The following is a 13,738-nucleotide window of genomic DNA, read 5'->3' on the forward strand; positions in this document are numbered from 1 at the left end:
AAGGCCACATAAAACATATTAATGTCAAAAAATGTTTAGGGTTGACTTCCCCCTTTAATAACTAATCCTCAGGCAACAAAAGTGAGTACACACCAAAGTGAAAATATCCAAATTGAGCACATTTTCGCACCCCAGTGTGTCATGTGACAAGCGTGAATAGGCCAAGTCTCACCCTGTGGATGTCTGGTTTCTTCTCCTATGTGAAAATATACTTTTTATTTATTTTTTGAGACCGTTATATGTTGCCAGAACCGCATTTTAACTAATCATGTCTCCAAATATTTTGCTCCGCTACCAAAGACAAGCCAGTTTTGACAAAGGGGGCTTTGCCCTCACATAAAGGTGTGGGGTGACTAAACCTTTTCCACAAAACAGGATGATCCAAGGATGACGGTACTAACGCATAAATCATTTTGTGCCATGTAAGTCATCACCAGTTGTTGTGGTCTTTTGACTCAAATTCTGCCATCCTCCATGGGTCTGACAGTTTTCATCGACTTCGCTCTTCTTTGAGTGATGGCAGCGGCAGCCGGCTTGTCAAAACAATACCCAGTGTCATAAATAACAAATGCACCACAGTAAAAGCTTGTTGTTCAGATGTTGGTCATATTGTTAGTTTTTGCATTTGCCAAATTACCCATTTAGTTACTCAGGGGATTAGGACACACTTGGCCAAATTAGAAAGATGTACTGGAGAACTGTGCTCAGTTAAAAAGAAAAAAAAAAGTATATATTTCTCTATTTTTCCAGATTAAGTTGACAATGTTGTGTTGCCCATTAATAAAATAAAAAATAAAAAATAAAAAACATCCGATTTTATTTTCATTAAAAAAAATATCTCAAACAAGGGCAATCAACCATGTTATTAACTAGTTTAGCATTCTCGTGTGCTTCTAGTGGAAACTGCACATGGTTCTTTCAAGCAAACCAATAAATTGTGTAGTATGCTTTCAGTGACTATTGATCACAAGCATGTATCCAAATTATCAAAACCAGAAGTTCTGGGATGCTCAAGTCAGGTGAAAGCTCCTCCCCAATAGATTTTGCACAAGAAAAATAATCTTGTCTTGGCGGGCTGAATGTTTTTCTCACAACCCCGACGAGGTTGCTGCTTTGATCCCCAGCTGCCCCCTTGACCCAAAGTGTCCTTGAGCAACAACCTCCCAGCTGTGTTTGATGCTGCATCATCAACATACAGTATGAATGAGCTTTTAACTTGTCTTCCAGCCCGGCAGCCTAGGGCAGTGTTTCACAACCTGCAGCACATTGCAGGGCGTATGCGGAAACATTTAATAATTTATTTCCAAGAAGATAAACAAATATTCTCAGTCCTTTAATAAGTATGTCAATAAAATGGTATTTGTGTGCGACAACTTGTTTCCCGGGGAGACAACCAGATGACTTATGAAAAGAATTCAAACTGCTATAGTGCGTCTGAATATTGTTCATAGCACTTTTGTTTTGTTTCTGATGTTAAAAGTTTAAAGAAACCATGTGTATTATTTAGTGCCATCTAGTGGTGAAGTAGTAGAATGCAATGAGACCACACTTCGCCAGGCTACCACCAATAGCTACCAATTATCATTTGGCGTGAGAAGGAGCAAGCGGGAGTGGCTAGCAAGAACTTGCTGAAGCTAGCAAATTAGCGAGAGCTAAGCCGAGGGAGACAAGCGGTGGAAGCCTGAATCACAGGACTCAGTGACAGCAGTGTTTTTCACCTGGGATTTATTGATCTGTCTCCTTTTCCACCATGTAAAGTATGCTAAAGCCAGCAAGTACCTCTTACACAAACACCTTTTTCATAGCAATAAATTATGCAGGCTGTAAAAATCTCAAATCATCCTCAGCAGGCATATGGTGGCTACTGCTGCAAGATTTTTTGAGGTAAAATTTGTTCGCTACTTTCTACGCTGCATTTAAGTATTTGAGAAATGAGATGTCATAGTTGTACTTGTGTGTATTTCTCTCCGTCTCTCATATTCTTATCAGATGTTTCTCAATCCGATTAAACGCCACCCTGCAGCCTCTCCTGTTGCATTTTCATCATGTCCAGAGGCCCGTTTCACGCCCCTCCCTTCCTGCTTGTAGACCAATGAGATACACATACAAACACACACACACACACAAGCCTACCCTCCCTAACAAGTATCAGGGAGTGTGAGAAGGCGTTGGTTCTCTGGCCACAAACAGAGCACAGGGGAGTGCTGCAGTTTGCAAGTCTGATGGCTCATAGAAAGACAAAAAGCAACCGCAGTTCGGAATGACAGAAAGAGGAGGACGTGTCCGCGTGTGGCTGTTGAGGTAGCTTGAGGCAGACTGTGTGTGGCCCAGGCGAGACAGACCCAGACACGCAGGCCATCAATGGAACTGTCAAATAATCCAAGGTCGAGGGGGCATGAGGAGGCTCCCCCAGCCCTGCTGCCTGATCTGTCCCAAGTGAAAAGCAGCAGCTTCAGTGCTGCCCAACAACAAAGTTACTCGGCAACCATCTTCCTCCGCCGTAAAGACAAACTCGAGAAGGTAAGGCGACGCTTCAAACTTTGTTTTTCACTTGTTTTGGTTTGCTTTTTCAAGTCAAGTTTATCAGTTGTTTCTGGAATTGTACATAACGTGAACATTGGAAGTGGTGATTGCAAAAGTTATTGGAAGTATCCAATTGTAAAACTAGAGGAAACCACTCAGCCAGTATAAAAGTGCAACATGGAATCAAGTTTACATCCATTGGAAGTGCTCTTAATGCCTGCGGTGCATCAAGGCTAGCGCAGTAGAAATACAACACAAGACCCAAGAGGCTGAGCTCTGTTATCACAGATGAGTATTGATCACTAATTTGCTTGCTGCTACCACACACACACGAAAACACAGGATAGAGACCACTTAGTTATTTTTTTTCTTGTCCTATTTATTGGGTCTGCAAGATAACTTTTGTTGAAAATGAGCAAGATGCCCTTCCTCAAGTTATTTTCTTTGGTCAGCAGTAATAGTGATTTTCAATGGTCTGTTTTAATATAAAAAAATAGTGATGGATGAGTACCGATACCTTCAGTATCGAGCCAATACCGGGACTTTTTTCAAGGTACTCGCAGCAGTTGCATATACTGGTTGCCCTCTGTTGCCTGTTTTACGATCTGGAACTCAAAATTTTTATTTGGAAAAATGGAAAATTGCCATTAATTTCATACCAAACAAAAAATTGTTTTTAATGCTTACTTGGGATATATAGGTCTTTCTTTAAAATTGTTTGTCTTTGTTTTTTGGGGGGGAATTATATGTATCAGAAATGCTAGTGATATCGGTGACTACTCACCAGTTGACTACTCAGACTGCTAAAAATCTGGAAAGAAAAATTGTGACATGGAACCTCCCTATTAAAAACTAAAATCCATAAGGAAATAAATTGTGTTCCAATTTGGTCTCTGTTGTCTTTAATTTGATACATTTGACAACAGTTTTCCTCTGATTGGTCTTCTGTCCAATCCTATATTTGCAAAACCATTCACTAATTGTAGAATACTAACATACTTGTTGTTGCTCCTAGTGGCTTAATGTGAGATGATAATTTAAAATGTTGAATGCATGCCATTAAGCATTCCACTTGAAGTATTAATCATTTATCATGTGAAAAGAAAAATAATGAAGTGTGGTGTGTTTGTCACAATATGACACATTAGTCTAGGTCTTAATGGTACTTTTTTATTGCCCTGCTGTAAACAACTCATTTTTCTCTCCACAAATCCATTAAAATCCAGTATAATGTATTTAAACGGTCCAACCTGTGTGCATCGTGTCGAATGCTGTGCTTATCCACCCAGAGCGGACACGAAGATTGATGGCTGCTTTCAGTAAATCAAGCTGACTTAAGCATGTGATGGTGGATTTCACTGAACAAGTAGTGCTCTGCTGTGGCCAGACACTCACGGATGGAGCTTACTCAAGCAGACAGACGGACAGACGGACAGGCAGGATGTTTTTTTATTTTACTGCTACATTCAAAACCGAAGCATCTGGCTCGTGGCCCAGCTGCATATCAACATGGCGATGTGCCCAGCCAGCCTTCACTCACTATATCATTCTGACTTTGATACTACAGTAACATGGAAGACCCAAAAAAAAAAAAAAGCCAATACTTCCTGTAATTAGACTGCAACCAGCCGCTGAGTCTCTGGTGTGAAGGTGAGACACCAACAGTGAAACGTCCTTCACTGGCATGCACTAAGGTGTTTTTTGATGGGAGGAAATTAAGAGCCCTTTTCCACACCAAGGTTAAAAAATAAAACAAGTTTGGAAAAAGGTCAAAATTGTCATGCAATTAATTCATAGTGTCTATTATCTTTTGTGAAAAAAATTTCATCTGAGCAAATGTATTCTTTATGGGGGTAAAGTTTGTTTGTAAAAGTTGTATGTCTGGTTAAATGACATGAAAAATCCCAGATTAATCAAATAGATATTTGGAAAATAGCTCTTTAAATGCACAGTTTGTTCAAAATATAAATTTCAACCATACCAGGAATGCCAACAAGATCTGTGAGTTAGGTTCAATTATTGTATGATTATTATCTTTTGGGTTTTTGGCGATTTGTCTCATATTTCTATCAGTAGTGAAGTCCAAGCCCGAGGCTGTAATATATGTAAAAAAAAAAAAAATGTGTTTGACCGTGGTGGGTGCAGCTAAGAGCAATCATCTCCCTCGGGAGGTGACTCAGACATTTCTAGTCTCACTCTCGTTGTCCTTTTGGTCTGTCACATAGAAGAGAACATGCATTGAGCAGCTCAAACACACAGTAGATGTGACAGTTGTTTTATAGACATGTCTTGACTTAAGACGTCTCAAGACATCTAAAAAATGTGTCTTAAGACACAACTTAAGATTCCTTGTGACACATTGAGGGCTGGGTATGTTTCGCAATATGTTACATTAGTTACATATATATTTATTAAAGCAGTCATACCAAATTATATTTTTATTCTGCTGGATAGCAAAAAAATTATTTTCTTTTAATGTTAATGGCGCTTCCGGTTTTCCGCCAGCGGCCTGTCTGTTGTGTGCACGCTGCACAGCAAGGGTCAGCCGGAATGAATGATTGTGCAATATCGATTCTGACATCTCCATATCGATACGGCCAGCAAAAATATATTCCCATATCACTTCTTTTTTTTTACACCCTTGGTTCACACTGGGGTTGTTTTTTAATCTTTAAAATGATTGCCTTATTTATGAAGACTATTCTCACAACTAAAATTTGTTTTCATAATTTTCTGCATCGCCCAAAGCTAAAACAACGTAAAATTGTCTCCCACCTCCTGTTTCCATGGCGCTCATAGGACGCATAAACACAGCAGCCGCTTTGCTTGTTGTCAGCAGCTTATGATGTTGCGTATGCTGTTTTCTGCAGTTAGGTAACTATTCATTTGTGAGATTGGATTGAGGTAAATAAAAGCATAAAAGAAAGTTTTTGCGCATTTCATGCTGTTCCGCTGAGGTTGTTTAATGAGTTTTTGTGAGAATGTGCATAAACAAGTAAGTGCAGTTAAAAAAGCCACATCTGTTCCACTGATTTGACACAGAGAAGGTTTTACATAGATATGCTAGCCAGGTGTTTATGTCATTATATGTTAGTTTATTTTGCTTATATTCCATCATTTAAATGTTGCCGTGCCTTGCCAATGGCATGTTTTTAACAAGGTCAGTGCTTGACTTGCAACAGGTACTCACATCCGTACGTGTCACTGAGAACACTCCAACTGAGAGGCTCACACTTGGAAAAGAAAACAGACAAAATAGATGCTATATAGGTGTGTTTGTTTGTTTTAGTAATTTACTTATGAAGCATCTCACAACATAAACTACTATTATCCATTTTAGTGAAAAAAGTTTTACCACTTTAGTTTAGCCTGCTTCAGAGAGAGAGAGAGAGAGAGAGAGAGAGAGAGAGAAATCTGGCTATTAGTAGGCTCATTTGCATACTAAACAGTTATTGGATGTTTACTGGCAGAAAGGTCTCACTAGACAGTCGATCAGTCAGCACACAGCACAGAGTGGAGGTGAAAGAGAGTTGCGGAAGCACGTCCAGATTTCATTTGAGGGGGGCAAGGCCCCCTCTTGCTCCTGCGTAAAGCCGACCCTGGTTTCTAGAGCCTTCCTTAAAGGTGTATGCCAATTTAGGTTGGATCAAATTGTAGATACAAGAATCAAAAGTGAGGCATGGGGGAGGGAGGGAGCGGGTCTGTTGGGATTCAAAACAGCAGCTTTACATTGGTGGTTTGAACAAGAGGGCTTGGTCTGTCTCCATCTCTCCCACAGCCTCTGTTGAGTCAGCATGGAGCTGCAGACTTGCTCATTCTGTACTCCGACACACACTCACACACACACACACACACACACACTTCAAGCTGCAAATAAGATCAGGACATGAGGTACACACACACACAAACAGCTTCAGGATGTCAGTGAACCATATGCATGATAAAGTATTAAAGTCGAGTTAAGCCAAACCGACGGATGAAGCAAATGCACTGATGTCATAGAAGTTTGAAGGAGCGCAACTCTCATGGCAGGACCGGCCACAAAGGAACCCATAAAGGTGACGTTCCCAATCCCCGCCTTCATATATGCATGTGTGTAATATGTAAATTATCAACTCTTGTATTGTGCAGCCTCATTGCGCTTAAATGTCACAGTGAATGTCTGGATGTCTTTTGAATATATTGAGTAGCTTTTTACTCACATTTATTTCCATAATCGATTTATTTTAGGTGAGTTTTAGATGATTCAGCACAAAATCACCTTTCCTGGGGCTCATTGGAACTTTTTCCAATGGGATTTCTTATGCGTATTTGCATGTCAAGCACGGTCTCTGGTTAGACTTAATGAAAATCTCAGGGTCTCAGTGGACATTAAAGGAAAGTACAGTACATACAATGTGCTGCAGCAGCCTCATTAACTGAGACATACAGATGAGAGGGAAGAGAAGACAATCAAAAGTTGTCTTTACAAAAGAGATTTTTAAGTTATATGACTACATTATTGTTATTACTAAAATTCTTTACGTCGATAAAAATGTCCAGTCATCTATCAATTTACATAAAGTTCTTTGTTGTCATGTTGTTACCTCATTCATTGCCATTGACGGCTATAGATGTCAAAAATTCATTTGATTTGAATTATTTCTATTAGTTGAAAAAAAATTCCCACTTTTGTTAACAACAGTATGAAAACCTATCATTTTTTTATTGTATTAGAACAGATACAAAATGTGTGTAATTGTGAGTTAACTAGTGAAGTCATGCGATTAATTACGATTAAAGATTGTAATATAATCTTTTCTTTAAAAAATAAAAAAATATTATTTTTTAAATATTATTTTCAAGAAAATATTATTAAAAATCAGGGGCGTCAAAATGTTTAAATTTTTTAATCGTAATTAATTCCATGACTTTACTAGTTAACTCACAATTAATCACAAAATGTATATCTGTTCTAAATGTAAAAAAACAAATTTCTCGTTTTTCATACAAGTGGAAAAAAATGTCAAACTAATAGATAATAGTTCAAATGAATTTTTGACGTCTATAGCCGTCAATGGCAGTGAATGAGTTAAAGATGTTCTCTAAGTTCATGCGGTACCAAATTAAATTAAATAGTCAGTCAAAAGCCAATTGATCCAACAATAACCTAATGTTTTGGACAATCAGTGTAAAATAGGGCAGCTTGATAGCTCACAAAACCATCAACGTCAAATAAGGCAGAAAGAGCAATGATAAAAGTGCAGTGGTAAGCAAAACCGAAGCACATCACTGCACTTTTAAAAGAGCAAAATCAAGGATTTGGAGACAGCATCAGGACAATACAGCTGTCACGCCCCACATCTTTAATACAGCCACAATGTACACTCCTGTACACAAATAATAAATTTAATATTGTATATTGCTGGAGTGCGATGCAGAGGTGATAAAATCCCTTTCGAGAGAGACATGCTTGAACAACAAAGCTGACAGTGTACAGAAAAGTCATATATTGTGAGCCATACATTTTGCTTACATTCGAGTGTCTTGTTGCCATGTTTTCAAAGCAGCAGTATTGCTTATCCAATACGACATACATACACATTGTTGTTTATTGATCGCAAAACCTCCCTTCCCTGTGCATTGAATGAGGCAATTAACATTTATGGGGTCATTATGTTCTTTTCTCAAAGCTCCAAAATGAATTCCCATGTTGTTGTCTTTACATACTGTTACTTTAATACTTATAACCAGCAGATTATTATATGTTGTCTACTATAAATTGTTGTGTTTCATGTGTCTGTGACTTGTCAGACGCAGCAGAAGTGCATTGCCATCTTTGCACTGCTATGCTGCTTTGCTGTGCTGTTGGTGCTCATCTTCTCTTCCGTGGATATTTGGGGGGACGGTGAGGATGGAATCACAGAGGAGAATTGTCGCACTGACTGTCGGTGAGATAATCAATACATCGGAAGAGTAATAAAACAACATTAGCAGACAAGAAGAATGTTGGATTGTTGATGCTTCCATGTTGCAGCATTGTCCTTATGGAGACAATCCCCGAGGGTCTAAAAGATCACTTGAATGGCAGACCCAATTTGCCACTCCTTGTTGGCTTCCATAACCTGCTGGACCAAGCCAAGCACTCAGTCCAGGTCGTGTCCCCAGTTTGGAACTTGAGGCCTTCAGAAAAAGAAACAGGACGACAGGTACAAAGTCATGAATACATCGTTTCCTTTCAGTCAAGTATGCGTCCAATTGTATTTCCCTAGTGGTCCGAAAGCAAAAGCGTTAATTATTTTGAAGATTACGTGTGCCCTTTTAATGAGTTTAGACCTGCTGAGATGAAACAATGCCTAAACACGTAATACCGCTTCCTCAGGGTCAGCTTTTATTCCAGAGATTGCTCAGCTTGAAATCCCGAGGGGTCAAACTAAAGATTGCTAGCAGCCTGGCAAACTCTGCAGAACAGAAGATTTTAGCGACACACAGTAAGTAATTGGCCAACTGGCATTCGTTTCAACTTTGAACTCTTTCACCCTCGCCTATCTGTCTCTTCCTGTCCAGACGCTGAGGTTCATTTGGTTAACATGACAGCTTTTACCAGAGGCGGACTTCATTCCTCATTCTGGATCGTAGATCGGACACACTTTTACGTCGGCAGTGCTGACATGGACTGGAGGTCGTTCTCCAAGGTATCATCAACATTTTGCCTGCGTTGTGCAAAAATTAAGGGTCACAGCGCTAATTAGAGGTTGTTTTTGGCATCTCTCAACTGATGAGTGAATAAGGATGTATCTGACTGAGTCAGTATGCATTTTTTCGGGAATTTCGATCGGGGTCAAAGTGCCACATTTCTTCTTCTAACTTAAACATGTGATGGAGACATTTGACAAATGGTATAAAGGCCGTGCAAAGGTCTCAAACTCGTGGTTCAAGGGCCTTTTGCGGCCTGCAGGATCATATTTTGTGGCCCTCTACTTGACATCAAAGTTTAGTGTTAGTGAGGTCCCCATGTTATTTTGCCATGTCATTGCCTTCAGTGATTTTTTTAATTGTTATTTTCATTTTTTATATGATTGTTAACATAGCTCAGGCTCAGGACAGCTTTTGGCAAAACGTGGAAGGAAATGATATCCTGTAACCCAGTCCTAGTCATGTATTTTTCAAAACCTGACAAAAAGAGAAAGTTTGGCAACGAGAACTGTCAATTTCAAGAAAAAAGGAGACAATGAAAACATATTGTTTTGTTTTTTGTTGCTGTTGTCTGAGCACAGTGGCACACGACACCCCGATATGTCGCAAATACACAGAGAAAGTTCTGGTGCTCAAAAAATCAAACGTCACTGCTCATCTGAAAAGCAGAGTCACCAATCTTGTTCACGTTCTGAAGAGCTGTTAAATGGAAAGTCAAACAAAAAAAATTCTCTACAATAATATGGCTCACAGTCACCTGTTTTCTGAAGCTGAGTCGTGATTGGTCATTAGCAACTGTGATGTGCAGGTGGGTTTTGCAGCTAACTCATATTCCACAAACGCAATTTTAATCAGAATGCTGTGTTTAGACAGAGGTGGGTAGTAACGAGTTACATTTACTCCGTTACATTTACTTGAAAACTTTTTGAAAAAAAAATACTTCTAAGAGTAGTTTTACCACACAATATTTTTTACTTTTACTTGAGTAGATGTGTGAAGAAGTAACGCTACTTTTACTCCGCTATATTGGGCTACACTAGAGTCGTTAGTCGTTATACATTCATACATTAGATTTACTGTATTTTCACATAAGCTTGACTGACTGTGTGGGATAATTTCCGCGGACACAAGTGATGTGACGTTCACGATCGATTCAAGTCTTTTGAACAGCTCTTCAATGTGACGATGGGAACCGAGACCCGACTTTTAATGTTCTGAACTGTTATTAAAAAAAAGACTTAGACGATTGGATTAGTTGTACTTTTTTTTTTTTTTTAATACTTGAACCCCTTTTTTTGGAATATTTGATGCGGCCCAGACTCAATTTAGAACAGTTAATGTGTTTGCTGACTCACTTCTTATCCTCCAATTAACACACTGTTAGATTTTGTTGTCATCCTTTATCTCAGGACAAACGAATCGAGAAAGCACATCAACGTACTCTCTCAACTCAACTTTTCTGCTGTTTCACTTTTTGGTGTTTCCTGGCATCTTACAGAGGAAGGAGCTGGGCCTGATGGTGTATAACTGCAGTTGTCTGGCACTGGACCTCCACAGAGTCTTTTCTTTTTACTGGCAGCTCCATGAGAGGGACTACATCCCCTCAATCTGGTCTAAGAGAGTCACAGCACTCTATGGGAGACACCAGGCCCTGGAGCTGGAGTTCAACAACACCCCTGCAGTTGCATATGTGTCTGTAAGGCTCTTGAGAAGTTATTGTTTTGTACACAACACAAATGTAACAGCCTTTTAGATTGCAACTTCTTTTTCAAATGTGTAACATTATTTAAGTGAGAAATAATACATGTACAGTATTTCATGCACACTTAAGTAGATGCATGGAGTCGTGGTGCATTCACTTGAAATCTGTGTACATGTGCAGTTTATGTGTGTAGTCATCTTAGTGGTATATCTTTTCTGCAGGCCTCCCCTGATGTTTTCTGTGCTAAAGAGCGCACAAGAGATGTAGACGCCATCTATCACGTCATACAGAGTGCAAAGACATTCATCTTCATTTCTGTGATGGACTACCTCCCTCTGGTGAGCAGGCGCTTAAGAGGAACCTCGGTCACGAGGTACTGAGCTTTGATATGAAAACATATGCTTCATGTGATCATATTCTATATTTCGTAGCTGTTTTGTTTTCTGCATCATATGACTGGTTGTGACTCACTTTGAGGTTGCTACATGTGTAAAAGACAGTCCAAGCAGAGGGAATCATCTAATTAAAATGACTTCATCGTTAGGTACTGGTCACCGCTTGATGAGATGATCAGAGAGGCTGTGGTTCTGAGAGGGATCAAAGTTCGCCTGCTCATAAGCTTCTGGAAGAACACTCACCCGCTCACCTTTAATTTTGTGACCTCCCTCAAGTCACTGTGCATGCAGATGTACAACTGTTCTCTGGAGGTGGTATGTAGAACAACTCCGCTGTGGCTGATTCATATTTATAATGTAGATTTAATTCAGGATTATACAAATAATAGTACATAATTGTGTTGATTAAATTATCTTTCAGAGGTTTTTCAGTCACAAAGAGCAAAAGGATGACTTTCAACATGCACTCAATCACAACAAGTACATGCTGACGGACAATGCTTTTTACATTGGTAGGCTATGTATTTTGCATTTATCAAATTTGCATTATATTATTTTATAATTACAGTCCTCAAAGGAACAGTGTGTAGGATTTAGTGCCATCTAGTGGTGAACTACTAATTCATTCATTTAACCCACTATTAATTTCAATAATATGAATAATCGAAAAGCTCTATCACATCAAGCATACTTCTTTTTTTTTTTTTACATAATCGGAGTTGTAGTAATCGCTAAATATTACATACGTCGCGCTACACCTCATACCACGAACGTAGTTAGCCCTGGTGGCGCTTGCAACTAGTGTCGGACTCAATGGTTTGACCACTGCTTACCTTCCGCATCTGCAGTCTGCAGGTGGTCGTCGTTCCAGATCCTGCCACTTGTCTCCCTTTCCTTTTCTCTCTCTAGCTTTTGCTAGCTACTCTTGTTAACTGCCCCAACAAGTTCTTGCTAGCCGCTCTTGTTAGCCACTCCAGTGAGCTCTTGCTAGCCACTCTTGCTCAGCGTTCCCACTAGCTCCTGCTCGCTCGCTCACTTCAAATAATAAATGGTAGTAATTGGTGATTGGCTTGTGAAGTGTGCTATCTTTAAGGCACCTTAGTGCGCATGCTTCAAAATTGTTGCATTTTATTGGTTCACCACAAGATGGCTCTAAATCCTACACACTGTCCCTTTATAATAAAATGCTTGAATAATTTCACTCTGACATTTTCTATGCTAAATTTAGAACACCTATCTCTTCTTACATTTAGACAACAGTTAACCTGAAATATATATATATATATTTCTAAAGTATTTTATCTTCTTTAAGAATCAAGATGCACAATTCATCAGTGCCGCTCAACAGCCTAATAGCTTGTTTACCATACTTGCAGTAGATGGCGCTATAGTCCTTAGAGTTTAAAAGGAATTCTTTGTGAATATTTGTACATAGACACAAATGATTGTCCTGATCTCATTTTCTGCTTTACCTTCTTAGGGACTCACAACTGGGTGGGGAATGAATTCTCTAATAATGGCGGAGTTGGACTGGTGGTCCAGATGAATAACAGCAGAGGGAAGATCATGGAACAAATGAAAGCTGCTTTTGAAAGAGACTGGACTTCACCTTATTCGAAAAGCCTGCTGGGAAACAAAGATCGATACAACAAACACAAAAATCTGCCTCAGGTGGAGAAAAAGGAAGAGGACCCTTGAATGACCCTTTATCTCTGTAATTTATATTTCATGTGGACATGCTGCACTATGCACTATTATGAATGGCTTATACAACACTTAAATTCTCTAGTAGCCAAATGAATTTATCTAGATCTTGACGTAACAATATACAGTAGCCCAATGCATCTTTAAGTGATTGTAATTGTTGCTAATTATATGATGTAGTTGTACAATCCTGCATGAAGTATTGTATATTTAAGCCAATTTAAGCATCCCATATTCAACCTATATTCTACTAAAAGTAGCAATAAATATACACATACTGTATATGATCTTGCAAATGTGACACAGGAAGACTGGGGGCAAGACTTGAATCCAAAAGTTTGGAACTATGAAGCAGATGGTCTTCAAACCACTAGTACACTGTTCTGCCCAAGTTCCTCAATTCCTTGCGTTGTCAATGCTGCAAATTGAAAAGACATACACAAATTTTCTAAGACCCCTGCGGTCATAGACCCTTAGCGTTTGGCCCTGGGCCATTTATGTACTTTTTTTTTTTTTTATTGGCCTGCTGCACACGTTATTAATAAAATTAAACACAGACTGTATCAAAAGGTTATGTGAAAAGATAAATGATAAAAATATTTTTTTTAAATTACAAATTCAAATGAAACAAAAGTTCATGTTACACTAAAATGTAACACATTATCATATGCTCTTTTTAATTAAAATTGTAAATACATAAGACAACATACAGTGTGAGTTTATTTTCCCCTTGAGGGAT

General features: G+C 39.0%; 1 protein-coding gene across 1 annotated transcript; it reads left to right on the forward strand.

Annotated features, from left to right (window-relative positions):
- The first annotated feature begins 2,157 nt into the window (after positions 1-2,157).
- On the forward strand, positions 2,158-13,632 carry LOC147170086 (inactive phospholipase D5-like). The gene is given in 11 exon segments (XM_086082911.1): positions 2,158-2,520; positions 8,317-8,453; positions 8,540-8,711; positions 8,885-8,993; positions 9,070-9,197; positions 10,697-10,894; positions 11,122-11,273; positions 11,445-11,610; positions 11,717-11,807; positions 12,776-12,985; positions 12,988-13,632. Coding segments are annotated over 11 exon segments (1,548 nt in total). The 5' UTR covers positions 2,158-2,361; the 3' UTR covers positions 13,014-13,632.
- Positions 13,633-13,738: the final 106 nt, after the last annotated feature.

This window comes from Leptonotus elevatus, chromosome 8, assembly GCF_054856555.1.
Source record: "Leptonotus elevatus isolate MCC_2025b chromosome 8, RoL_Lele_1.0, whole genome shotgun sequence".
Lineage (NCBI taxonomy): Eukaryota > Metazoa > Chordata > Actinopteri > Syngnathiformes > Syngnathidae > Leptonotus > Leptonotus elevatus.